The sequence below is a fragment of the Anas acuta genome, chromosome 24 (genome assembly GCF_963932015.1).
Source record: "Anas acuta chromosome 24, bAnaAcu1.1, whole genome shotgun sequence".
NCBI lineage: Eukaryota > Metazoa > Chordata > Aves > Anseriformes > Anatidae > Anas > Anas acuta.
Genome location: NC_089002.1, coordinates 6,965,285 through 6,992,882, shown reverse-complemented (window position 1 = coordinate 6,992,882; position 27,598 = coordinate 6,965,285). Strand labels below are relative to the sequence as shown.

At 47.8% G+C, this 27,598-nt stretch overlaps 2 protein-coding genes across 6 annotated transcripts in view; one reads left to right on the top strand and one right to left on the bottom strand.

Annotated features, from left to right (window-relative positions):
* RASSF5 (Ras association domain family member 5) overlaps window positions 1-14,990 on the top strand; it is a 28,241-nt gene extending 13,251 nt beyond the window's left edge. For all 3 annotated transcript variants that reach the window (XM_068660042.1, XM_068660041.1, XM_068660043.1), the window contains 4 exons: window positions 8,854-8,964; window positions 10,357-10,654; window positions 11,037-11,152; window positions 11,855-14,990. In XM_068660042.1, coding sequence (XP_068516143.1) covers window positions 8,854-8,964; window positions 10,357-10,654; window positions 11,037-11,152; window positions 11,855-12,007 — 678 coding nt within the window. In that variant the 3' untranslated portion in view covers window positions 12,008-14,990. The remainder of the gene's footprint in view (window positions 1-8,853; window positions 8,965-10,356; window positions 10,655-11,036; window positions 11,153-11,854) is intronic.
* A 589-nt stretch (window positions 14,991-15,579) lies between these two features.
* On the bottom strand, window positions 15,580-27,186 carry EIF2D (eukaryotic translation initiation factor 2D). Of its 3 annotated transcripts, none has more exons than XM_068660034.1 (15): window positions 26,908-27,186; window positions 26,066-26,256; window positions 25,482-25,565; window positions 23,294-23,384; window positions 22,526-22,633; window positions 21,599-21,888; window positions 21,269-21,386; window positions 20,844-20,889; window positions 20,048-20,151; window positions 18,425-18,583; window positions 17,671-17,760; window positions 17,472-17,567; window positions 16,264-16,384; window positions 15,945-16,119; window positions 15,580-15,847 (listed from the first exon to the last, which is right to left on the bottom strand). In XM_068660034.1, the coding sequence occupies exons 1-15, from the start codon at window positions 26,961-26,963 to the stop codon at window positions 15,777-15,779; spliced, it is 1,800 nt and encodes a 599-aa protein (XP_068516135.1). In that variant the 5' UTR covers window positions 26,964-27,186; the 3' UTR covers window positions 15,580-15,776. The 3 variants fall into 3 exon arrangements, with proteins under 3 accessions (XP_068516135.1, XP_068516136.1, XP_068516137.1); XM_068660035.1 differs by lacking the exons at window positions 26,066-26,256; window positions 26,908-27,186 and adding exons at window positions 24,830-25,012; window positions 25,090-25,147 and having other exon boundaries at window positions 25,482-25,556; XM_068660036.1 differs by lacking the exons at window positions 26,066-26,256; window positions 26,908-27,186 and adding an exon at window positions 24,830-25,012.
* Window positions 27,187-27,598: the final 412 nt, after the last annotated feature.

Genomic DNA, 27,598 nt, shown 5'->3' with positions numbered 1-27,598 from the left:
CAGGCAGCAGCCCTGCGAGCTGGCAGCTGCTGTCCGGGGGTCAGTGTCCTCGACAGAAATCCACAATCTGGCCCCACAAAATACCCGCTGTCTGCATGTATTGTACCTGTCGGGTGGGCAGTGAGATGGGGAAGTTTCAGGACCAAATCCGTCCGCAAACTTGTTAACAGGGGGGTGAATCTGGTCCGTCCCTGGGTGTGCGTGTGCCTGCCTTGGAGATGGAGAGGGCGCTTGGCTGGGCAGCGTGTGGCCCCAGGACAAGATTTTTGTAATAACAGTAACGCAGAAAATGCACGAAGCTGCTTCGTGTTTCAGTGTTTGTTTAAAAAGAAACATCCCTGGCGTAAACTTTGCCCTGACCAGAACTGAGCATAAAAGGAGAAGGAGAGAGAAGCCGCTGCGGAAGTGGGGGTTTTGCTCAGGAAAAGCACCCTGAAGGGCTGCGAGATGAGATCTGAGAGGAGCAGCACCGGGGGGTGTCGAGAGGGCTCGGGGAGAGCTCAGGGGCGCGCAGACCCCCCTAAATCAGCAGTGCTGAAATGCCCCTGTCCGGGCTCTGCTATATTTGCCCGGCTGAGGCTGCAAAGTTCCAGCCCTCAGCAGGTGCTGTGGGTTTCGCCTTTCTGTGGGGCCGGGGCTGTGACCTGGGCCCTTATCCCTGCAGGGCTCTTGGCCTGGGGCTGGGTTTCAACCAACTGGGAATTTTATTTTTCACTTTGAAGAAATTTTCCCTCGGGTTTAACGTGGGATATTCCGTCTCAGCCACCAGCTCCCTCTCGCTATGATTAACCGACACGTACTGCTGGGTTTTAAATGTCATTTGATGATTCATTTGTGGAGGAGATGTAAAAGATTGTGATGTTGGTAGGAGATGGGCTGCACCCAGCGCTGGTTAACGCTGCTCTAAGCGAGCCCGGGCACTGCAGCTCCTGAGCACCACCCTGCCTTGGGCTCGGGACATCTCCCTCAGAGGGGTGCTGGGGATCTGTGGTGCCTTCTTGCTGAGCTCCTCGGCTGGATGTGGTCGGCGTGGGCTGCTGGGGAAGATGGAGCCTGCGGGGGCTTCGGTGTTACGGGGAGGAAATGGTTCCTGTGCGTGAAAAGCACTCACAGCTTGCTGCTCAAGCAGATGTTGCGCAACAGGGCTGGGTGAGGAGGGTCCCGAGCATTTCTCCAGCTAGGGATGGAAATTGTCCTCGGGTCTCGGTAGAGGAAGGTTTGGGGCTTTGTGGCTTGCTGGGGGTGGGAGGCACAGGAGCTGGCTCTGAGAGGTTGTGCTGGATGCAGGCCCAAGCACAGGTGGACATCTCCCAGGGGCCTTGCATCACTCTGTCCCCTCATTCTTAATCCTTATCTTGCCTTTCTTGAGCAATTTCACTGAATGTGGACTGTTTCCATGGCCACAGCCAGTGCAGGAACAGCAGCATCGTGTTTCAGCCACCAGTACAGAACCTGCTTGTGGCCACCTGCAGCAGATGCCCTCTGGACCCAGACTTGATGGCCAGGCTGGGTGTCTTTGGGAATGGCAATGTCCTTGCTTAGATGCCTGGGAATCGTTCCCAAGCCCAGGATGTGCAGTGTGCCCACAGAGCCCTGAACTGGGCAGGAATTAGCTGAACTCAGGTAACTTAGGGGTGCGGGATGGGAAAGGCTCAGAGGACTCTGAAGAGGAAATGTTTTATGTGGGGCAGGAGGGGGCAGACTGGCCTCCTGCCATTAAGCAGGGGGAAAAAATGGAGTTTGATCACTATGATTAGAGAAATGATTTTCTTGGTTCAAATAACCGGATTAGTCTGCAAAGCCTCTTTCTAGGAATTTTGTAATTCCTTTTAATTTTCAGAACCACCAGTGCAATCACTCTCCACTAGCAAACAACCATTTTGGATCTCCAAGTGTGACTTCATCCCTGGAGATCTATTGCTTGGCATTTTCCTGCCTCCTCAGCTGAGTGGTTTTGGTGGCTGCTGCCTGAAGCACGATTGCTCAGCGCTCTGCAAAAGCCCTGCTCGGGCCCTGCATCAACAGCTTACAGAGGGAAAGGGGCAGGTTTGGCCAAGGTGAGAAAACACAAGATGGCAAGGATGCCAAATCACTGCTGCTCTACTCAAATTTTGGAGGAAAAAATGATAACCTCCAGTAAAGCCTTCTGAAAAGAGACCGATGGGGGGAGGAGAAGTGAAGCTCATCCACATAATGGAAGCAGCAGCTCGGGTTGCCTGTGCACTGCTGCCCGCAGCCCTTGTGCTGGTGGTGGAGCAGGGCCATGGGATGAGCTGTGCTGCTTCCCATCCGTGGTGGCTCCGGGCAGCCAGCCCCTCTTGTCCCTCCTGTGTGGGTTGATTGCACCAGGTGGATGTTAGCTGATGGTGTTGGGAGCATCCTGTTTAACTGGAAGTTAAAGGGAAGGGCTGGTCTGGCCCCCGAGTGTCTGTGGTTGGTTCCCAGAGGTCTGCTGAGACCTGGCAGGTTCCTTGGATCTGCCCTGGTGTGGGCTGGGGTCTCCTCGGGCTGCTCTCTGGGGATGCCGGGGGTGCCCTGACCCTGCTGAGCTGGGCTCCCCATCGGGTGCTCGCTGGCGAGCAGAGAGGTGGCAGAACAGCAGTTTCTTAGCAAAATCTCCATGGCAATCAACACACCGAGCCCGTCGCTCGCTTCTAACCTCCAAAACACAGCAGCGAGCCTTTTCCTCTACTCTAGAGGTGCTCCTGCATCTTCTGCCTCTTGCTTTGAGCCCCACAGGAAACAGCAGCGTCGTTTGAACTTGGCACAGGCAGTGAAAGCTGCGGTCTGTGTCTGGTGCAGGGGGAGGCACTGGGGGCTGCAGGGATATCACAGCTCCCTGCTGAGAGCTCAGGCTGCATTTTGGGGAGCACAAATTGTTTCAGCACTGATTTAAATGGGGATGGAGCCATGCCCGAGCACACAGAGGGAAGACTTGGCCTCTCCTGCCTTCGGTTAGGATGGATGTTGCCAAGAATGCGGGCCAAATCCATCTCCACACTTCTGCTCTTCAATTCATTAACTGATTAGCTGGTGAGGAGAAATTAATGGGGAGCGAGCGGGCAGGGACAGTGCCCACGAGGCTGCTTGGTGGCAGCGAGGGGTAGCGGCAGGAGTGATGCTCTTTATCTGCAAGTGGAGCATCTCTCTCCTGGCGTCCTCGCGAACCAATAACTCAAGGTCACCAAGGCTTCGTAGTTGCCTTTCTTGGCTTAGAATCCCTCTTCTGAGAGCACGTCACCACACTCACAATGGCCCGTGGGGTTTTACCTCCCGGCAGCAGTCTGTCACGAGCTCACGGCTCATTAGACAAGTGCAGGATTGCAGAGGGGAGCCTGGCGTGGCCAACTCGCCCTTCCCAGGGCGCCTGGCCTGGGCAACCCATCTGCTGAGCATCAGCTCCAGTCCTGTCTTGTAATCGCTGTTATTTCTTACAGTTGAGGAATAATGCTGGTTATAGAGGGGGGAGCGTGTTTGCAGCAGGCTGTGATGGCAGGAGGAGGACGTGGGCTCATCTCTGCACTTCTGCAGGTGCCCTGGGCTCAGTCCTGTGCCTGCGTCTTGGTGCACCACGGCTGGGTGCAGGCATTTTGTGCCACTCCATGCCCAGGTGGCCAGCGAGGCTCTGTCCTGGACCCCACGGGCTCAGCAGCACCCACTGGGGTTGTTATGGGGAGGTTGTTTTGTTCTCAGCTTGTTTCATCCTGTCCCGGTACAACAGGAAATGTGGCAACGGTTGATGGTTACTAGCTTCTGTTTTTCTCCCTTCAGCCAGAATTGCAGATTCTGCACCAGAAACTCTGCAAAACCAGAGGTCTGGGTAGGTTTGTGAACTAGCAGACCTCAGCGCTCGGTGGAAGGAGCAGCACTCCTTCCAGGCCGTGTCTGTCCCACCGCATGGTCACCGTGTCCCCAAGGGGCCCAGAGCAAAGCCTCGCTCCCGCCTCGCTCCCACCTCGCTGGGCTGCAGCTCGTGGCTTTGACCGCCCTCCCCAGGGACTGCTGCAGCCTCTGCCTGGGGTGTGCAGGAGCAGGGCGAGCTGGCGGGGCTGCTGTAGGATCTCTCCTGTGCTGTCAGTGGGGTGAAGCACCAAGATTTCTTTTCTGTGTGAAGATTTCTTTTTCACTGTGCTGCCTTGTTGCAGTGTTCCTCCAGCTGACTTTCATAACGCGCTGCAGTCTTCCTTCTACAATCACAGCAGTTGCAAAAGAATTGGCCCAGCTGCTTTTCTAGCCCTCTTAAATGTGAATAGAGTGGAAGTGGTAGCTTCTGGGTTGGTTTTTACACCTGATGTGGAATGGGACGAGGGGCTCGGGAGCCCCGTGCGGTTCCTGAGGGACATCTCCGAGCTGTGTCCCAGCAGGGCAGTGCTGCACGGGGCCGGTGGCTCTGCACAACTGGAGCTGTGCTGGGGTGGGCATGGTTAAACCCCCTTTGCTTAACAAGAGCAAATTAATTCTGTACCAGCTGTGTGGTGACTTAGAACATGAGTGACCCTAAGAGAACGCAACGTGGCCATTTGAACCTTTTTCTTTTTTCAATTACAATTGTGCGTGGAAGGAGAAGGCCCACCCCGTGGCGCACTGATCTTGTAAATCCTTGGGTCTGAGACATCCAAGGACTGGAGCCCGCTTTCCTGGGGGCGATCCTCCCTTTGGGGCCAGCCTGCCCAGGGCAGGTCGGGCTGTCGGGAGGCAGCTGGGTGCTGGAGGCTGCGCTCTGAGCTTGGCTGCAGCCCCTGGAGCACAGGGTGCTGCTCTGGGAGCTCTCGCGTGCGGCTGGCCCCGAGGTTTGGGGACACTTTGACGTACGCCTGCGTTGGTCAAAACCCGTAGATGAGGCGTGTGGCTTACGGGCAGTGTTACTGTCTGGGTGTGCTTTCCTGGGCTCTGGTTTTGCAGGGGAGGGAAGCTGGAGGACGTGCTGTGGGTCTGACTGTGGGGTTATTGGTGAGACCTGCAGGGTGGATGTGATGTGCTCGAACGGAGCCATCGTCACCGTGGTCTTGAGCCAGGCTTCCTGCTCCCTCTTCTGCGAGTGACGTGGGTTCGCCTCAAACACAAGCACAGAGAAGAGAAATTAACTGGGGCTTGGGTGTTCTCATGCCTGTCTCTGAAGTGCTGCAGGAGGCTGGCTCCTCGTTGGCTTCTCAGTGGGTGCAGGGCATGAAGTTGCCTTTCCCTGGGGCACGGAGCAGCCCAGCTTGTGCCTGCTGTGAGCCCTGGGGAGCAGCCGTGGTCCTGGCTGTGCCCTGCATGGAACCGCTGGCATCCACGTGCGCCTTGCTCGAGGGCTCGTAATTGCTGGCACGTCTTCATTTCCTCCGCTGGAAACATCACGGGGAGGGACTGGCCCTGCTGGAGAGGAGCGGATTGCAGTGACAGAGGCAGACTCAGCCGATCCGTTTGCTTTTGCCGTGCACGTCTGGAGGGATGCTGGTCTGCGCCGGGTTGTGTTTGTGCCATGGGTGAAGTGCAGCACGCACGTGCTCCGCATGCAGCGTGGCCGGAGCAGCTATGAGGCTGTTTGCAGGCAGAAGGATCCTGTCCTGGGCTCTGCTGGCACGGGACTGGCCTGCTGCATGCTCAGGGCTTCCGAGTGCACATCTGTTAACTGGAAAGGAAGCTTCTTGATTGTATTTTTTTTCCGTAATGCCACTTGAGATAGTCTCTACCCTTTACTCTTTTCTAATGGACTCCCACATCATCAAAACACCTGTGTGCAACTATTTATTTACAGTCAATAGATTGCAGTGAAGCCTGAGTCTTTTGATAAATTGGGGAGTTGAAATTGCCTTTATGATGAACGGGTATTGATGTGGGATTCTTAACTGCTGCAGCAAAGCCCTGCTTTTGTCTCTTCTGGGCAGTGAACAAGAAGGGGAGCGTACGGCAGTGTGAGTGCTCCTGCACTGGGTCACTGCCACCCATCTGTGAGATCTGTGTTTGGAGGTTTCTTGTTTGCCAGCCTCAAGCAGAAATTGTGAAATCTGCCTTGGAGAATTGCTTGAATGACTTTGGGGCTCTCCAAGTCCTGAGGCTGGAGCCATTTTGCCAGATTGTGATCAAGAAATTTCATTTGTCCTGGGCTCGATTCTCCTCCTGAAAGAAATACCAGGGCTAGCCCGGGGCGATGCTGGCTTCTGTGCAGTGTGCTTGTGTGGCAGGCTGCAGCCCCGCAGTCAGTGCCTCCCTCCGTGTCCACGTCTGGGGGGAAAAGCCCCAAATCCTGGGGAGTGGGGCTGCCAGGGAGGAGCAGGGCTCCGCTCCCAAATTGCTTTTTTTTCTCCCTCTTTTTTCTCCCCTTGGAGGTTAACGTCTTCGTTTTGAGCCTTTCCAGCCTCGCTAGCACATCCCTTCACGCTTTCTGCTCTCCGTTATCGTGAACTTCTGAGGAAGCCCACACAAAATATGGGATTGCTGCTCGCGGTTGCAGGCTGCATGGGCTGAGATGTATTCATAGCCTGTCTCTGGGGAAGGCGGTGTTTTATGGAGAGGCAGCAGAGCTTTGCAGTGTGAAATACGGCCCCTGAGCGTCTTCCAGGACACGCAGGCTTGTTCACAGCCGCTGCAGACCTGCGGTGTGCTTGCAGGGGCCTTGAGCAGTGGGGACACCCAAACTGGTGCAGACCCCGAGGCAGGAGCTCTGTGACCGCTCTGCGGTGGGCTCAGCCCTGCTCTTGCAGCAGGTTTTTCCCCTAGGGAGACCCGCGGGCACCTCTGGGCTTTCCTGTGTGGCTGGGGAACTCCTGGCCTTGTTTAGCTCCATGAGTTTCATTTTGTCTAGTAGATTTTTCTTAGCCCCCTTGTGGATTTGAATTCACTCCAGGGTCCCACGAGTCCTGGCTTCCATCTTTGTGTTGTAAGAGCCACGAGCTCTGCAGCAGGCTGCTCTGGGTTTATTTTGAAGGTGAACTTTTATCCAAAGGGCCTGCTTTGGGCTTGTAATCGCAGTACCTGGGGGTGGGATGCAGGGAGGTGACCCCAGAAGCCCCATGAGCCGGGGATGTTACAGCAGCCGTCACTTCAGCCTCATGCCCTGGGTTTCCATCCCCTCCTTGCCCCTTGCTGGTGGTGCAGGCACAGCTCCAGCACCTGGGGACAGCCCCGAGCCTCAGAAGACCCCGCAGCTTGGGGTGGGAGCAGGCAAAGGCCCTGCCTGGATGTGCAACCACCTCCTTGCCAGCCTCCCGGTGGGATGTGGGGACAGTCATCGGCTCTTGTGCTCCCTCAGCAGAGCCAGGCACGCATGGGCACTGTCTCACCCAGCTCCACGTGTGGGATTTTGTCCTGACATTTCATTTTCAGGGGGCTCGTGGGCCTTTACAGCTGGTGCTGTGGTGCTTTGGCATATGGAAGGTGGGAGCAGTGCCCGGGCTCTTGCTGCAGACCGCTACGAAAGCTATCGCTGCAGGAAGCCGCCCGCAGCTCCCAGCACCTTGGGAGCCCCCCAGCTCTGCAGCAGAGCCTGGGGGGGCCTTGGGCACCCACGGGGCTGGCAGCAGCAGGCTCTTTGCTGACAGCATCCCCAAACCCATCTGCTGCCCTCCTGCTTAAACGCTCCAAAAGCTGGGCTGCATCTGGGGGTGCTGAGAGCCGCCTCTCTGTGGCAGGGCTGTGTGCTCCTGTTACTCTTGGTGGCATTTCCATGCACAGCCTACAGGCTAACCCCACCAACGCGCCAAATCTGTCGCTTTGCTTCCCAAAGGAAGCTCCCCAAACCCTTGGTGAGCAGCAGCCGTCATCCTGCAGGCGAGCCCACACGCGGGCAGATGCTGCATGGCTTCTGACACGGACTGGGCTGTGGTGGTTGGGTTCGGGGTGGGCAATTTATTAGTCATGCTGCTGGCTTGGCCTGCTGCTGATGTGACTTTTTATTTTTTTTATTGCTTTGAGCTGTAATTTCCAGAGCTTTGGACAATAGCAGCACATCGCTAGGAGGAGTAATCCAGCAGAGGTTTAACTTCAGGTTCTGCCTGGGTGAGCCCGCTGAAAGCTCGTTCCTGGAACACTGCTGGCTGCTGCGGGGCTGCCCGGCTCGGGTCGGCAGCGCGGGGGAATGCTATAAATAGGATGTGATTTTTCAGCTGCATCTCAAGAAGCAATGAAATGCTCGGCAGGTGCGGGTGGCTTTTTTTGAAAGCAGCTTTTAGAGGCTGAATTCTTCGCCCTGCTGCGCCCTGCTTTGTACTGGGATGTTGTTACTGCCCCGTGCCTCCATTTCCCCCTCTGTACAGCAGCAGTAAGGCTTCCCCCCAGGAGATGGGGAACTGTGGGTTATTGCTTCCAAAACATTTATTCATCTTTCTGCCACTCAGTGTGGGGGAGCACAGAGCTTCCTGGGTCTATCGGTCAGACCCTGCTTTTACCAGGCTGTAACTCCTGGTCAGGGCCGGGCTCTGCAGGGAGCAGGGATGTGGTGTTTTGTGCTGCTGCAGCTCTGCAGGAGCTGTGTGCAGGGTCCAGGCTCACCAGGGGCTTCTGCTACAATCGCTGCCTGACCCTGTTTCTAATCCCTTACAAGACCCGGCTTTCACACTTTGGCACTGTAAGAGGAATTAGTAGCAAGGCTCTCCACCAGCAAAGCCTCTGCAGCTCTACAGAAATGGCTGTTAGATAGACAGACAACTGGTGGGTGTTCCTCTAGAGGAGCGATTTGGGGCAGGGATGTTTCTGTCCCTGCACATCAACCCTCTTGGCCATAGGAACCATCTCCACCTGTGCCATCGCTGCTCACACAAGCTCAGGAGCTGTGCAGCATCTCTGTGCCATTTCCCAAGCAAGAGAGGAGCTGAACAGATGCGGGGTTATTCCATATATCAGCCAGCTAAAGCCCGTCTTCTCTCCTTTCAGAATGTAACGAAAACAGTAGAAGAAAAACCTGAGCCTCCAACCGTCGAGGAGATCAAGAAGAAAATTGAAAAATACAATGCAAAAGTTACAAACTGCTTGTTGATGAAGCTGGTACGTATTGCTGTGTTTGGGCTGCATGCAGAAAGACCGGTGCTGATTTCTCAGGGCTCTGGACTGAGCCTGAGGCAGCCTCCAAGGCCAGAGGGCTCGTGGCTGTAGAGTTGTTCATGTCTTCCTCACTTGACCTGTGTGTTTTTCTGCTCTGTGCTGTGGGTTGCCTTTTTTTTTTTTTTTTTTTGACTGTCCTGTCCTATCTCGGCTGGGGAAATTCACCCAGTAATCTCTGGCCAACACGTGCCGCCATTGACTTGCAGAGGAGGGCGGGGATGAGTCATGGCAGAACTCCGGCTGCAGTTCAGCAGCTGTCGTGAAGTGAGTTTAGCAGCACGCAGCCTTTCTAGAAACAGATTCTTTTCTAATCTGCCACTGCCATGCTTCTTTAAGCAGAGATCTAAGAACCACAGTGGTTGCGTTGCATTTTGAAGCTTTGATGGCGAGCTTGTTTATCAGCACCTGGAGGCAAAGCCTGGGAGAGGGAGCAAGGAGGACAGGAGGCGGCCTGGTTTACAGAGCGGAGTACCACCAGGCTTCAGATGATCTTACAGAGTGTGGGGGGGAAAGCTTCATAAAGCACAAAATAAATTCTAGAACTTCTAACAACGGTAGCTACATAACTTCCTGGTGCTTGCTAATGTCTGAAAATAAACCTAAAGTTTATTTAAAATAGTCAATCTTTGAACAGTTTTCTTTGTGAAAGCTGCACAGTGAGCTCTGCTGGAATGTCTCACCTGGTGATTTTGTAGCCCTCATAATTTACAGGAGTAATTTGGGACCCAAATGCTTACTCTTGAGGTACTTTTCTTGAAGCTTGGTACAAGCACAGTTCTGGGACTCGATGCATGCTGGCAGCCCCTTTGGTGGGAGCACAGGCTCCCGGCTCCTGGCATGGATCACTTGGTTTCGTACTGCCCAGCGCCACAAGGTGACGGCACGTAGACAGGTGGGGAGGGAACTTGTGAGGTCCCATTGAACGTGAGGGGGGTAGAGCCCTTCCCAGAGGTTTCAAATCTTCCTTGAAGTGCAACTGCAAGTGACATACAATGGTTTCCATTACTAACTTGTAGCAGCGTTGATTTTAAATACGAGACGATAGCTCAAACATGGGAGGAGATGAGTCACCGCGGAGTGGAAGGAACAGGAGGAAGTCGGTGGTGACTAACCCTAAATTACTAGTTACTTTTTACACGATTGCTAAAAAACCCTCAAACCCATCGCAGTGCTGAGCAGCAGAAAGCACCTCAGGGGCGGTGGGGAAGGAGGAGGTGAGCTCGGCCTGGCCTGCAAGGCCCTGTGGTACCTCATGGCCGTTGGTCAGTCAGGTACCTCACGTCAGCCTGTCCCGTACCTCACGCTGGTCAGTCACGGCCATGTCCTTTGCTTCAGAACGATGACGGGACGTACACCGGCTTCATCAAAGTGCACTTGAAGCTGCGCCGCCCCGTGACGGTGCCGGCAGGGATCCGGCCGCAGTCCATTTACGATGCCCTCAAGGAGGTGAACCTGGCGGACATGACGGACAAGAGGACGTCCTTCTACCTGCCGCTGGACGCCATCAAGCAGCTGCACATCAGCAGCACCACCACGGTGAGCGAGGTGATCCAGGGGCTCCTGAAGAAATTCATGGTGGTGGATAATCCCCAGAAGTTTGCACTTTTCAAGGAGATGCGGAAGGACGGGCAAGGTGAGTTCGCACCCTCGGAGCCGCCAGCTTTCCGAGGGCTGATGGGTTTTGCTTGCTACGTTGTGATTCAGAAACATGGTGAAAGCATCCCTCCAGGGCTCAGATGTGTGGCGGGCGGGCTGTGGCTGCGTTTCAGATGGATAAACAGCCTGACCTCCTTGAGAGGTGATGATGCTAAAGTTAACAGGGAATTACTAATTATCAGAAATGGGCTGAAGTCATGTAAGACCGAACAGATTGTCATAGATCTCTGGTGGATGCTCAGCTGCTTCTGCTATGGTCCTGAGCAGTATGAACCACTTCTCTAATCCAAATTAACCTGCTGAGCTCTCTCCTGCCCTGGCATCTGAAGGCTGATGGTGGATGTCTGTTCCCATTGCAGTTCTCTTCCAGAAGCTCCCTCTCACTGAGTACCCCTTGTACCTCCGGCTGCTGGCTGGCCCTGACACAGATGTGCTCAGCTTTGTGCTGAAGGAAAACGAAACAGGGGAAGTTGAGGTACGTCTGTGACTTTTTGCCTTGGTTTTTATGTGAGCGTTTAACAGTGGGCAATGGGACAGACCCCAGACACTTACAGCAGTCAGTGCAGGCTGAAGTGCTGGTGCATGGTTGCTTCTCTCCCTCTAACGGTGTTGGTTTTACCACCTAAAATGCTGAGTTTGATACCAGCTGCTCTCCAGAGTTATCAGCTGAATGGACTTGCTTTAAAATATATATATATATATTTGGGTCATTTATTGCTCCTAAATTTTGATCTTAAAAAACAACCTAGAGCTGTGAAAATCCGGAGACCACTTCTGATGGCCAAACCATGCTCTATTTACAGAACCATGCAGTGCTGTCCCAGATTTAACCCTCAATAATTAGATTAGCTAAACACTGTGATTAGTAATCCACTAATTTAAATAGAAGCCCAGGACACTTGGGTAATACATTTGGCTTTAGGCTGCAGTAAAGCTCCTTGCCAGGATGAGCACAGACATCGGTGGCTGCAGCATCCTGCAGGACCCCCACTGCCCACGGGGCTGGGCTGCAGCTGGTGAAGGTTCAGCAATGCTGGCTGCTGAGGAGCCACAAAGCAGTGTTTATTAAGGGATCTCAGCTCTCAGCTGAGAGCTTTGTTGCAGGAAAAGCTACAAAAGTAATAAGGTAAATCACGTGTGCTCACTCACTTTCTCTCTGGTTTTGCTGATTCTGCAGTGGGACGCGTTCTCTATCCCAGAGCTACAAAACTTCTTAATGATACTGGACAAAGAAGAGAAGGACAAAATCCAGCAAGTGCAAAGGAAGTATGAGAAGTTTAAACAAAGACTGCAACAGACCTTGAAAGAAGCCGGAGGCAAGCCTGGCTAACTTCTCAGGAGGCAATGGGAATCAGACTAAGCTAGATGTTATTTTTAAAATTAAAAGACACTTCTCAGGACACCTTCTAGTGGTCACTTTCCCCATTCATCCTTCCATTAAGGACTGGCACACAGCACTCATAAAATGAACATACTGTATTTTCTTCTTCTGAAACCTCTTATCACAGGACCAGAGCCAGTCAGAGAACGGGAAGCCTGTTTCAGAGCTGTGGCCGTCAACAAACCAAGCCCAGCTGCTGGTTCGCTTTTCAGTTGTACCATCAGATGAAGAAGCTTCGTGGAAAATGCTGAATGTTAAACCCAACAGGAACATCTACTGGCTAATTGTTCTAAGCGGGGTAAAACTTGCTGTTCATGCTCCTCCCAGCAACTTGCTTGTTCTTGTTCTGAGGTGCTGCAGCTGCGTTGTGTGTGCCTGTGTGGCTGAGTTCTCATTTCTTAAGTAGAGCGCAGGAAGCAGCAGATAAAGTGGAGGGGGTTGTTGCACCAAATCACGTGGGTGTTGCAGCTCTAACCCCTGCCAGACAGACTCGCTCAGGGCTCAGCCGGCCAGTGAAATGTAAAGTCGTGACACCATGGCAGCTGCAACACCCCAGCAGTCTTAGTAAGTATTACTGAAACTTAGTGATATTAATTCCAGGAAAAGTCATCCATTTCGATTCTAATTAATTTCGTTTTGCAAACAGACTTGAATTAAAGCAAATATCCCTGATGCTTAGTTAAGTTAGCCTGTATTTTACTGGTTTTCTACGCTGTAGGAACTGGGACCTATGTTTTAAAAAAGTGTTTGAAAAGTGTGAAAATGTGGGCATGGGATGACAGTTCTGTATAGAACACTTAGCAATACATATCCAACAGACTAGTCCAGGGAAGCTCAGGAACTTTCACAAATCAAACCCCTTCTGAGCTATGAACAGGTCTGACACCAAGGGAGAGGAGCTCCGACTGAGGCCAGTGAGTGGAGGTGGTACCACGAGCACAGGCTGCCTGTGCGAGAAATCCTTAGCACCAGGAAGAATAAGGGAACTACTAACTTCAGCTGCTTTCCTCCCACCACCCTCTTGTACCATGCTTCCTCTTGCTAAACCCTCTGTGTGCTGCTCCCACCTCTCCAGTCTGTACCACGCTGTGCTCTCCCTCCTTGGGCCACTGTGTGCTCATCTTCCCTCCCTCCCCGCTCACAATCGGTGCTCTTTCTGCATGCACAGGAAGGTTACCAGGTTTTGCTCTGTACTTGGAGCTACGAGGAAGTCTTTCCCCCTCGTTCAGTGCTCCCAGTGTCTCCAATGCTTGTGCACTTCCCGTCCTTCATAAAATCCTGTAGCTGGAGTGTCAGCTACTGCTGCAACTCAAACCAGAGATCCTGATCACTGAAGTACAAGGAATGCTACAGGGATGCCAATCCGATAAATGATTTTCCCCATGTTTACTTTCAGTGCTTTGCACTGAGCACATTGCACACAGCCAGGTTCAGTCTTCCCTCTGTTTACACAGGACACAGCAACGAAGTGTAAAAAGAGAAGAGACCATTAAAAGGAGCTGGAGCATGTGAAATGTTTCATACTGACTTGATGAACCAAGTGTCCCTGTGAGCTCCCTTTCACAATCCCACCTACATGAAGTGGGAAGGGAGGGAACGGGTTATTAGGTAACAGTTGTGATGGAGACAACTTGAAAGAGTCTAAAATTTACCTCAGTGCCTTTTTTTTTTTTTCCTTAAGTGTGAAAACTTTACATTTGGGCTAAGGAAGATTTGGAAGGGGCTTTTGTCAAGACACCTTGTCAGTGCTCCCCCTAGTTACCTGAAGTACTGTTGTGATGAGGCTGCTTTTGTCCATAGGGAGAAGAGGAACGGTTGTATTTCTTCCTGCAAGGTGACTGTTTGGCTTTTTTTTCCAGGTTTATACTCGAGTATGTTTGTTTATAAATGGTAAGAGAGCATAACTGCATCACGTAAAGCCTCTCGGTTTGTATAAAGGCCACTTTGTGCAAGCTTAGTTCCAGCTTATATCTTAGTCAGTAATGTAAAAGGGTTTGCAAACAGGGCTCCAGCCTCTGGCATGCAGTGCAGGAAGGGCCTCCCAGCTGTACTGTAATCTTTACCCAGATGACCTTTAACAATATGGCAGCAGCCCAAATAGAGCAGCACTTTTCCAGCTCTAGGGCTGTCTGCCCGTTTATAAGACTTACTACTTTGCTATGTACTCGTGAAGTATTCAAATAACATTTATCTAGTGCTTTGAGTCTTAAAAGCACTGTATAAATACTTCTGTTCAGTCAAGAGCAAGAAAACTGCAGAAACTGCCATTGGTTCTGAGAAGCAAGATCCAGATGTTTGTTTTTAAATCCCTTATCTTTCTGGCTAAAAGTTGCAAAGATCTTTTTTCTTTTTTTTTCTTTCTTGTTGCTGTTGTTTTCTATTAGAGTTCTGGTGACTATCTCCCTTTCCATTCCTGGAACCCAGCATGTCTTTGAAATTTTGTAGAAGGCATGGCTTCTTATGCAATTACCGTGAATGCTGCTGAAAACCTCCTGCAAAAGGGAGGGCTGTTTCCTTTCTTTTTTAAAGATATGGGGCATTTGAAATGGTAGGTACTGAAACTCAAAGTCTCAACAGTCAGTTGAGCTGTGTCTAGGACAGGCATATCGGGCCCCTTCCTTAAAGCGCAAAATACTGTTGGCAGTGCCTTTGGTTAGTATATTGTGTTGCCTAGTTCATGTGAATTTATTTTCCATGTCTATTGTAAAACATGTAAAATAATGTGTATAGAATGGAATAGTAAAGCTTCTATGGCAAAGTGAAATGCATTTTTTGCAATGCTGTAATTTATTTTTATTACTCCCTGGTAATTCTATGGCATTTTTAAAAAATGTCCCACTTTCAGCTTTTTTGAAGGTTCTAAAAATCCTTATTCATATGCAGATGGTGTAAGAGACAATGACAATAAAACTGTCAATAATTAAAAAAATAAGTAATCTCTAACTTGTTTTTCTGGCGTCTTCCTATGGTACTTCCTTACTGAATCTAAAGGGAAAATATAGGACTCCTTCCTAGAAGTGAATTTAAATATCTTAATCCTACTGTAAAGTGTTTAAAGTCTAAGCTTCAGCTAAAGCAGTATGGAACATCTATTCCTGTGAAAACAAAGCGTCCTATCAATTGCCTTAGTACTTTAGATGGCTTTGAGAGAACTATTACCTGTGATAAACTACTGTTAATGTCATACATAAAAATGTATTTACATGTGAAAATAATATAAACCATAAAAATCCAGCAAATAAGAGTTCATTCTCCCTGCAGAAATGCCTGGTGTTAATACCTGGAAGTGTTTTAAAGGATAAAATTGAAAAGCAAATAGCTTTTATATTTAATATAGACAGCCTGTGGCACACTGTCTTTGAACGTTCCAAGGTGCTGTGTTGGAACATAACTTCGCTAATATTTTGACTGAGGTTCTATTACTGTGCTTTTTGTTAAAAGATGCAAAGCAAGAATGTTGGACTAACCAAAAAAATGGTGCACCCCTACAGGCTTCTAGAAAATACATGGGAAAGGATAACTCTTGTGGTTTTTTATTTTTTATTATTTTTATGAAAAATGAACAGATACAATGAATATTATTATTTGTGAGAGTCCTAGACCTTGTAAAAATCCAGGACTCTTCTTTAAATGAATAGGGCCTGTACATACCCTTGATCTGTTGGCAGAACACTTATAAATAATGACAGCTGAATAATTCTTACAGTAGATTTTTCTCCTACTTCTTCCGGCCAAGCTTTGGAGCCTTCTCAAGGCCTTGGATATATTTCCGAGGTAGCTGGTATTCTTCTGCAACATAATGAAGAGTTCACTTCAAGTAAATACTCAGAGCTCACGAGTTAAAATCTGTATTGCTATAACCAGTCCAGGTCCAGGACAGACTTACCTAGCAGCATCTTGGCCAGATGATGGATTTGGTTGCCTTGGATCTGGACCTGAACTCTGTCTTTTGTTCCAGGCACAGGGGCGATGGTGGCACTGGCCTGTACTTTTTGTTGTAGAATGTTGGCTACCGACTGTGGGTCCAGACCATACAGCTCAAGGTTCTTGATAATTGTCACCTGCAGATTTGAGTAATTACTGCAAAGATCAGTGCTGTGGGGTTTAGCAAATCACATCCCACTCATCCCAGAAAAATGAGCTGCCAAAATTGCTCTCAGAATTCAGGCTTCTTCTCAAAACCCATCTCCTTATTTTCTTTTTACCTTCTTGTTTGATGATCTCTGCGCTATGGTTATGTCAATGGGCTCAATCTTTCCTTTCCTCACAATAGGTTCTTGTCCAAAAAACGTCACCTGGTGTAAGGGCTGCAGGCGTTCAAGGCACCTGAACAAAGTTTAAACATCCAATTAGTCTATACAGTACACCAAGAATAACTGTTTTTCCCACTGCAGCCTCTCACAGGACTACATGAAAGCCAAAATTCTGTGTGAGAAGAATTTGTATCTTAAAGAAGATACTGCATGATGATCTCATGCAAGACTTGCATCCTAGACATTATATAAAGAAAGGGACTAATTAAAAAGAAAGCTAGACTACTGATTCACAAAGATTCTAGCTTAGCTCACTATTGGTAAAATGTCGTGAATTGTTGCAGAGTAAAACCTTTAATTTTTATCTTTAAACTAGTGTTCAGCTGTATTGCTCAAAGATTGGTGAAGCACCTTAAAATGAAGTTAAAATTCACCATAAGCTCTGCTAGTGTTCCACCAGCAAACATAGCTTCAGAAATAAAGGAAGCTTCTGCAGATGCTCAGAAGCATTGCATGATAGCAATAAAGATCGAGGCAAGTAAGACATCGGGGACATTCAGGCAAAATTTTTTGGTGCATGGAAACAACAGTCTTCTGTCAGCTAGCTGAGCCTCCTGGATCTAAACAGTGAGTTTACATTATAGATGCAAACGTTGTGCTGCTGCTTCCAGTCAGTTTATGCTGAAAAGAGAAAACCATGGTCCTTGATGACTTTCTGTGAATCTCAATTACCTTGCCTAGTACTGTGAGGAAGAGCTGATGTATGTCAAGTCTAGAACTGCACAGCCAAGAAAGGCCTTGAACGTAAAAGAGCAAGATGACTGCCGTTGCCTAAAAAGGGTATGTTCAGTTATCTGATGCAAGCAATGGCTTCCTAGATATGTACATACGGATTATATGCAGAACCAGGCACTGTTTATTTAGAAGGCTTTCCCTGATAAATGGTTAGTGTGTAAGCAAAAACAAAAAGCCAACATTAGTATATGCCAGGTGGTTGTTAAATGTGGAGAATGAGACACTCTTCAAGTGAAGGTCTCTGGATGTTTTTCTGTATTACCAGGAGGCAGTTACAGCTTTACATAGCTCCAATAATGTCTGGCTTTCAGTTGCACACAATAAATCTGTACAATACTGAAATGGTGCATGGGGAAATCAGTCACCTGCTCAGGAGGTCATCCCATTTAAGGTTTGAGATTTCATCTTGTTCTGATTTATCTAACAGGCAGTCACACAGGATGGCATTCACCTTTACAAAGCTGCAAAAGAAAAACAGGCATTAGGTGCAAACAAGCTCTCTTTCTGCTCTACCTTCAGTATCTCCTGTGGAAGCATGGTAGGACAACTTTCATGTATGCTTACTTTTTGTTTGCTTCATCAACCAACTCGTTAGTCTTCACATAGTTAACGATGATGTTTCTCACCTCGCTGCTTGAGAGGATGCTGCCTTTTCTAAACAGAAAGAAAATGATTACTTCAAGTAGTTTGGTGTTGAGCAGAACCACTGAGCTGACAGAAAACAGCAATTACCCTGGCTACATTTGGTAGCAAAAGCTCAATACTGAGCTATGTTTTCTGCTAGGCAGTGATTTTCTTGTTACACCTCAGCTCCTGTATGCCAGATAAAAGGCTCACAGCAGTAATTAGGGAGACTCTAAAACCCTTGGTGGGAGACTCGTTTGGGAAGATGACCCTAGTGGTGCCACTAAAAATATCTAAACTGCATCAAAACAGGCAAGATTAGGGTACAAGGAGGCAAATAATTTCTTTATATCATCTGGGTGTCCTCTTTCCAGTAAACTACACTGTGGGTGGACAGAACACGCCTTATCCAATGGCAATTTAGGACAATCCAAGTAAGTAAAATGTAGCAATTTCAACACTTAAATTATCACCTCCTTAGCTGTAAGAAAAGTGCTTTATTTGCTGAACGCACTTGTCACAGTCTCTCTTCATTGCTTCACAAAAGGAAGAAAGATTATATTTTGATTCCCATCACCTTCCCTGACAGCATCACAGCCCACTCCCCATGAAAGCTAACAAAATGGTAGCAGCACAGGTTTTTAGCCTCTCTCTTCACCTAACGAAAATTCTGTTGTACTTTTTGAGTGCTTACTTGTGTCCAGATTCCTGAAAGAGTGGGACCATTTTTGTTGAGACCCCATAAAGTGGTATGATTTCGGGAGCATGGTACGCTTGTTCTTTGTCTTCGTTCTTGCAGTCTTGGGCAGCAGAGGCTGAAGAAAATCCTTCAGGTACTGTAAACGCTTTAATGCTGGAAAATTAAATATAAATAAATAAATATATATATATATGGTGGGAGTGAAAGGGACCTAAATTTTTAGCTTCTGTTTCCCCAAGAAATTAATATCTAGCACATGATTCTTTAGTGGTTATTGATAAAGAGTCTGGAAGAGAGGAGTAAGAACCATGTAGGTTCAGGAGCTGGAGTCTAAGTTCATTGTATAGAACTTCAGATTTCATGCTTGCAGGTAAGAGAACTTGATGAACTGAGTTTGATTGTGCCTGTCTCCCAGTGATAAGGCCAAGTATGAGAGAAAACTTAATGCAAGAAGTCATAGTAATTCTGCCTCCTTCCAAATGCGGAAGAGAATATATGCTTGTATCTACCAAAATATTCTCCATCCCATTAGTTGCCAAGGAGATGTTATATAACAGAAGACCCATGGCCCACTGGGAAATTCTGAGAGCATGCTAATGCACTGATACGCAAAAGGAATGAGTAGGATGCTCTTGATATGAGGTAACTATTAAGCCTTAGATAATGGGAACATTGCTAGAGGAGCTGGGTAATAAGCAACCAAAAGGATAAGAGCATTTGTGTAAATCAATGTGTAATGGAAAACAAAGCTTTTTTTTTTTCCTTTTAAGATTATAACTTTGCCTGCCAATTTTGCAAAGTGGTTGATTTAATCCTGTATGACACTTTAAGGCTGTAATTTCATGGCCATTTATTCAACAGTGGTTTAATCTTTTCATTTGAGTTATTTTTTAGATAGGTAAGTTCACTTGGAAGCTGAACAAAAAGTCCCAGCACGCTGATGGGGTAGAGGGGAGATGTGCTTAATTGGGAAAGGTATAAAACAATTGTACCATTATAGTTAATGCTAAATAATCAGGAAACTGCCTCATGGATATAAAACCTTGTTCCCTTCCCACAACAACGAAACCCTCACAAACTCTCAAGACTCACTGTCAAATTAATGTGCTGTTTAGTGACTGCTAAGAGGCTTGGCACGATAACACCTTTAAGAGTACCCAGACTAGAAGCCAGAAATTTGTCATTTTAATGGTGCAACAAATTGCAATGAATTGAATCCTCCTTAACATTTTCAAACATGTTTCTCTGGAATATTTATGTACCTAGTACAAGGGTGAAGAGCAACATACATCTCTCAGGTTATCTAGTAGCCCCTTAAAGGTCTCTGGCTGAATGAACAAGTAAGAAAGGGAAGGCTGAAGTCACAATACTGTCATTAGACTCAAAGCCACTGAGTAAAAAGGGAAGAATGTAACTTTGCAGAACTTTACAAGCATAGAAAATGTAAGGACTGGTGTGTGGAAGCAGGATATAAAACCCCTCCACAGCGTACTAAGATTAGGAAACAAAGGCTGTCACAGGACTGCAAGCAGGGAATAGATAACAGCTGGCAAGGGCTGAGTCCACTCCCTCCTTTCAAAGCCTACCGCCTCTTAAAGGCTACAATGTTCTACATACTCTGGATGCTTCCAGTCCACCTCCACGATGCTTTCCACACCTTTGCTCAGCTCCTTCACTTGTAAGATCTTCTGGTGCTGCATACATTGTAGGAATTTAGAAAACTGAAGGAAGAAACGATCAGAAATGTGGAGTTAAACATTTTAAATTTGTTTTTGAGTGTCCACAGCTTACTTACTAAATGAGAAAATCTTCTTGGAAGGTTAAAAACAAACAAACAAAAAAAACACTGCACCCCTTTGCTTCTATAAACACAGCAATTGCTAAGGAGCAGTGAGTGCCCCTATCATATTCTAAAAAAGAGTAAGCAACTGTTCCTTTTGTAGGTCTGCCACCTGTTTGCACTGTGACCTTCTTAGCCAAATAACAGCACATATCACAGGGATTACTGTGACATCTTTGGCAATACATTCTGTCTTTGTCATCTAAACAAGAGGCATAGTATCATCTCCATTCTCTTCTCTGGCTCTTTCTCTTTTTCAGCTTTAGAAAAGGAACAATCTCTTCTTGCAAACAGTGCACTGTGAAACGAGAGTAGAACCCTTTAATAGCTATCATAGCATATCAGAGAGCATTAGATACATTTAAAACAGATCAATGCTCATGTTTTCTGGGCAATGACATTCCTCACTTGATCCTGCAGGAGCAGAGATGTGAGGAAAAAGAACTTGGATTGAAGAACAGATACTAGGCTTCTTGTCTGTTTTATTAACGCTTCAACAATTTAAAACTCAACATTTTTCTCTCCTTCCACTTCTTATTTCAATTAACAAGAAAAAATACAGAAAAATCTCACCTTCTTATAGCTTGATTTCTTTATATCCAGTTGTTGTCCAGCGGGGCTATAAATTGATTTTTTTTAAAGGTCTTTTAGATATGTCATGATTTCTTCATCAATCTTGCTATTTATGCTAAAAGTCTCTTAACAGCAAAAATATTAATCACACAAAGAATTACTTCAAACAAGCTAACAGACAGAACACGATGAGTTGATCTAGTACTGATGTCCCTGTGGGGAAGCAAACAGCCATTTAAGTGACTAAGAAATCTTGGAACAATTGCCAGTCTGGACAATCATTACATCGAAGTGTTTGATGTAAGAAGCAAGCGTAACCTTGGATAACCTTAGGTAAGGACTGAATTTTACTTTTGAGTCAAAAATTTCATCCTAAATAACCCACACCTTCTTGCAAATCCAAAGACACTCTTCTTACCACGTACCAGCATGGGAACATATGGCTGCGTAGAAACGTGCTGGTGAGCAGAGGGAGATCTGACTTCTTTACTTTGCATTTTAAAGCATGAAAAAAGCACTGGCTAAGCAATGCATCCATTTGCTCTGCAAGGAAGAAAAGAACAAGTATGCCGTGAGCAGCCTTTCTTTCTGAATGTAATATTCAGTTCTTTCAGACCCTTTTTCAGGCCACACAGAACCGTCTCTACCCCTGTTCTCACAGAGAGCTCTCTGGAATGCAGAGTAGCCTAGATCATGTGTACCAGCTTCAGCAAACAAAAGGTGCATAGTTTGGTTCCATTTGTACACAGAAGTACCTTGGGGTGTCCTGCTGTCCTCTGCTTCCTGCTGAACCTCTGTATTGTCATCTTCAGCTGTTTCTGCAGCTTTATTCTCATTGTGTTCCTCCTTTCCCATCAGTATGGCACAACTGTCTTGCTCCTTCAGGCTCAAATCACCGATGTCCACATGCTGTAGTGGGTCAGTGGAGAAGCTGCTGACAGGCTCTTTCTCCTCCATCTCTTCCTCATCATCAGCACTCTCTTTTTCAGCAGGTTCTGTTACCGAGGGAGCTAAGGTAGGAGGATAAGATTTGTCACCATATTCCCTATAAAAGGAAGAAAAAGCATAACATGGCTTTCTGTTTAATGCTTTGAAACCCATATGGCAAAAATAATATTTTAAAAAGTTCCCCTGATTAAAAAGCATGGTGAGTTGCATGGATCTCAAATTATAAGATTTATTTTTAATTCACCTTCCTCCAAAAGCTCTGTGTTCCCCCCTGAATCTTTATTTAAAAGTGAGCAATTAGTTGAATCCAAATGCAGAGCAACTCATTTATTCAGCTGAGATTGGCATAGTTGACCTTTTTAATGCAAAAATGATTCAAAGTTTTATAGAACAGGAAGACATTCTAAAATTAGAGTAACGGGGATGTTCTAATTTCATTTCTAATAATAACTGCATTTGAAGTAACAGAATCAAATGAATAACTTTCAATATACACATTTCCAATCTGCACGTATCGGATAGACCTCATGACAGACACCTGCCTCTGTCAGAAAAGTGTGGTCGTCCAAAACATGTAGCACAGCTAAAGCCTTAATGGGGTCTTACCGAAACTGTACCCAAATAACTCAGTACGTTGAACTGACACATTAAGAGTACTGGGACAAAGATTTTGATTTTCAGTAAGCATTTAAGAATTGTTAAACATTTTACCAAGTGCCTGGCCATATACTCACCAGAGATGATCCATGTAAGTATGCAGCACAGCGAAGCCTTTCCCTTTCATTCCAGCAGCCAGCATCTCCGCAGTGGACATAGTGGCAACTGAGACAGCTACTGGAGCTCTGGGAAAAGACAGGAACATTACAGCAGGGCAGCACAAATACACTGTGCTACCTGAACAACAAAGAGCTGTGCCATTGTGATAGACCAGGTTTCTTTTACAATGTCCTTGAACTTTACAGCCTGTTTTTTTCAAGCATCTAGGCATTTTTGGGTTTTGTCCCATCTTTCTGGTATTTAAGGTCTTCCAAAGAATCCCAGGGATATGTGCAGTTGTGATACCGAAGTGAAAGCTGGGCAGTGAGACATCCTTCCCTTTAGGAAGTTCAAGAAGCCCAAGTACTACTAACAGAGGCTAACGGGGAAAAAAGAAATGGCGGCATTAGCACTGTTCCCTTTCTCTGAGTTTCCAGACAAAAAGACAACTGTGTGGAATATAGTATTTTGTTAAAAATTACTGTTTCAAAACAAATCCACCAATTAGGCCCCAAGAGATCCAAAAGAACCAATTTACACGGCTTTACACCCAAGCTCAAACATATCCCAACCCAGAAATTTAACTGGATGTTTTCTTCTGCCCAATTTCACCCACATGTGCATCAAATGCATGAGAATAACTTTGCTTTTATTTCCCCCAAAGCCCCAGAGTCTCCACATAAAAAAGCTGTTTTCCTTTCAGGGTTAGTTTCTAAGACAAGGTGTGAGCAAGGAGTCCTCTGTACCTGTTTCCCGAGAGGGTGACAGCACAGAGCATGCCCCGCTCTACTTGCGGAAAGCCAGAAGGTGGCACTATTACTCCTGGCAGCATCAGATCTGAAAAAAAAGCATCATTTCTCAATGAAAGATTCAGCCACGACCTCCTCCACTCCCCCTCTCCCCGCCCACCCCCTCCCCATTACTCAGCAGAAACACAAGCCTGTTAACAGCTGGGCACATGCCAGATAAAACATGATTCTCTGTTTTTTCCTAGTAAGGCAGCGTTTCCTGCTACCACCCTGTGGATTAAAGTATCCTATTTATGATGGTGTGCACAGCGAAGAGCTAAAAATGCTCAGTCCCTTGCCTGTCAGGCCCCAAAAGGGCACTGCTTTTAACAGAAAGGTATGAGCTTCCCAGGTCAGACAGCATTGCTCTTTATTACTGATATGGAAAGAGACAGTAATAAAGATGTGTGTGGAACCACCTCTTTATTCTTCCCTGTCCCAAGGGCAGGGTATCCCACCAACTCTCTCCTAGCATAGAGAACTGCCTAAAATTTCCCAATTTACATGACCCTCCTGATCTGATACTAGCTTAGCACTCAGCTGTGAACTCTCCTCAGCATGAGGAAGCAGCCTGAACCATCTCCTTGCTGATCTGGACAGAAATGAGTGGGCTTTGTTGTGTGCTTCTTTCCACTTTCCATGCCAGGGATGAACAGGCTGGCACGTGAGTTGAAGTTTTCCATGCACCATGTTATCGCCGAATTACACTAAGATCATCTGCTCTCCTTCCCTGTAGCTAGAATAATCTAGACCTTGCAGTCTCATGGACTGACCTGTGTTCCATGGTTTGGTTTGAAGCCACTTTTTTCTCAGCATCCTAGTTTTAATACACAAGCTGAAGAGGCCTCCAATATTTTTCCTCCCATTCACTGTCACAACTACCTCCAGCAAATCTAGAATGAACTCTGCAATTGCAACCAAGGCTCCACGTCTCTGAGGACAGAAATCATGTAAGAACCTAACGTGATGAGATAGGTAGCGTGTATGTATCATGTAAATAACCAGGACAGGCAGTGAGACCTTTGAATTCAGAGAACAGGCATCATGAATAGCACTGCCTTGCTTCTTGACTGCTCCCTAAAGTCTGCTCCCTCCCTCTCTCCACATCTGCAGTGCTGGATAGTCTCATGCCTCTCCTCCTATTGATGCAGCGTGGCTCTGCCTCTGTTCTCTGCCTTCACTGGCCGTTGTCTCAGTGGCCAGTTTCTTATCTTTGGATTGTACCCAGAGGTAGCCTGGTTGCCACGGGAGATTAATGATCTGCATCCCTCTTTCCTCAATGTTCTTTGCCCATTAACAAGACTTTTTTTTTTCCCCCCTGAAACTAGGTCACTACAAGTCAGCAACAAGGCTTGCTTAGATGTCCATCACAGCTACACATTCATGCACTTTATTTCCCCAGGAGCAAACTGAACAGAGAGATTTGAGTACTTCTACTCCAGATACTGCATAATGGAAAAGACATCTCTTTCTACATTGTACACTTCCACTTACAGATTAAAGCTGCAATGGCTGGAATTCAATCCTTTCCTGATTGAGCAGTTCTGCCCTTTCATGTTCTAAAGGCCTGACTCTCATGATTCTGTACTGCATCCAAAGCAGGTTCCAGAAAATACGAGTCCTTTCTCTTCAGTCTTGATCCGTAAGTAGCTGATAGAGCCAGGAATCCAACCTCACCTGCACAATCCACAATTTACTTGACAGTGATTAGGACTGTAGGTTCCAAGATAACTAACTTATCCACACGAGCTCACCTCTGAATTGACAGGAAGCAGGGCGGCAGCAGATGAAGTCAGCTGCCCAAGGAGTGTTCTAAAAACCAGACCAGTTACACAGGCAGTTCAGTGTCCCAGTTCAAAGTCACTGATCAACTTTACACCCTGAGAAGGAATTTCCAAACCCAAGACTCTCAAATGGAACAGATTACAGCATTTAAACAGCTTAACCTACTTTCTCATTCAGAAATTTGTCTACTGCTAATTTATTTTCCTTTTTGGGAGACAAACATGAATTACTTTCTGAATAAGTATTTTTTATACTTTTTCTTAGTTCCAGGTACATTTTTGTCACTGGGAAAGATAACACTAAAAAGCCTAAAGGGAATTCCTTTTTGCAACACGATGTGACAAAGTTCTAGTCCTCTTACCTGCTCCTCCTGCTAGCTTCTGTAGCACAGGAGGCCATGTCGAAAAAGCAGGGAGAAGATCTGGGTAGGCCCACAAAGCATACACTGTCCCAAAACAGAATTTAAAGATGCATCATTAAAAAACTTTCTCTGGCTGTTGCTTCTTGCCATCTTTAAGATTAAGCAGGACCGCGCTAACCACAATTAACCACTCTCCTATTATTTGGATAATCAAGACATCTAAAGTCAGAATGTTCCTAACATGATTAATAGATGGCTGCCTGAAACTTGACATCTCGCATGTTGGAATTACCCCTTGCAGTGGACAAAAGAGGAAATAATGCTATGATGCTATCCTATAACTTAAAACACTTGTTTTCTGGTTTCTAGCCTCTCAGCACCTTAATTTTCTTTTTGCAGAAAGAATCCAGAACTGGTGCTGGATTTCACACAGTATGTGGTAGAATAAGCACATTAAAGATTACAAAGTGTGCAGATACTACAGTGATGGGAGACAGGTAAGTACTTAGACACAAGCAAATCTTTTTGGGAAAAGTTGCTGTCCAGTAAGTAGAGGGAGGATTATTCCAGTCCACTAGGCATACCTGTTGGATACAGAGCTTTCTCAGCTTCAAACAGTATTGGATTCCTGCTATTCATATAAACCGTGACAGCCTCCCCTTTGTGAGTGTATATTTTGATGACATTAAGCTCCTCCTTGTTTGGAATGAACTCAGTTAATTGTTCAGCACTTAGATTTGGAAAAGCTGCTGCGACATCGGTTCGTAGCTTTCTCCTGTAACGATAAAATCACAAACGTGTTACAAACCTGTCTAGACCGTCTCTTAAAATAACTCCAACATAAACAGTTACCACTCTGGGGGCTACTCACAGGTTTCCCAGGTTTTTACTGAAGACAACCTGGGGCATTTGTGTCTGGGTTTACACATGAAATACCTGTGTGCTGGGAGAACGCAGGGCGAAAGCCCAAATATGTTTCCCTGTTCCTGCTCTTCCTTGACATCTGCTCACAGTCTGTGATTTTGGGATGGCTCCGAAGGCCCGAGCTCCCCTCTGCGCTGTGGGGCCTGCCACCAGCACCTTACAGTGCAGTCCCTCTCCCCACACACTGTTTGGGCAGTCCCAGGAGATGTTTAGGAGGCACCAAGCGGGGTTTGTGAGGTGTTTCAGAGACGCGTGGGGTGAATCCCAGCTACCACCAAGTCACCCCAGCATCACGACACAAGTCAGAACAAAGTCAGAGCAGCTGGGCGAGCCCGGCCACGGCCGTGCCTTCCCGCAGCGAGCTCTGAGGGGGCCTCGCGGCGCCCACGGCCCCTCAGGCCCCGGCTCCTTCCCCGCTGCGCCCGGGGCCGCCCCGCTCGCTCCCCCCGGGGCCGAGCCCGGTTCCGCCGAGGCGGGCGGAGCCGCTGCCCCCGGCACTCACCGGTCGGAGCCCTTGATGGCGGTGTTGGAGCGCACCCGGAACGCCCGGCAGAACATGGCGGGCGCCCCGCTCCCCCTCAGGCCGCGGCAGCCGCCATGGCGCCGTCCCGCGGCACAAAGGCGTCCGGCTGGAAACCGCCTCCCGGCGCGGCCCGGCCCGGCTCCGGGGGGGTTTAGGGGAAAAACGCAGCCCCCAAAACGTCCCCAGCGCCGGGCTGCAGAGCTCCGGGCTGCTCTGCTGTAATCCCTGCGCACCGCGCGGGAGGCGCTGAGGGCTCCGCCGGGCTGAGGGTGGTGGGGCAGGTTAAAGGCTCGGGGGTGTTGCGGGAGGTTTTGCATTAATAATAAGTTTATTTTTCGTTCCAAATGCTTTGTTTCGTGGAGGACGCGCCCTGGAGCTGAGGGGAAGCGCTGCCTGGGTCCCCGCGGGCAGGGACCAGACCCCGGCATGCTGAGGGAGGATGTAGTAAAACCCAACGGCTGCACAGATATAAGAGTTTTGGGTGCAAATCTAAAATACAGAAAACGCCTTTGTGAGGGGCACTTTTTGGTGTCTGTTGCGGTGCAGGGGGCTCGGGGCAGTGACCGACACCTCCCCGGTGTCAGGGTGCCTTTATCGCCGTGTCACAGCCAGGAATCCAGCCCGCTTGCGCCGCCGGTTATCTCAGGCGTCGCCTGATTACCGCAACCCC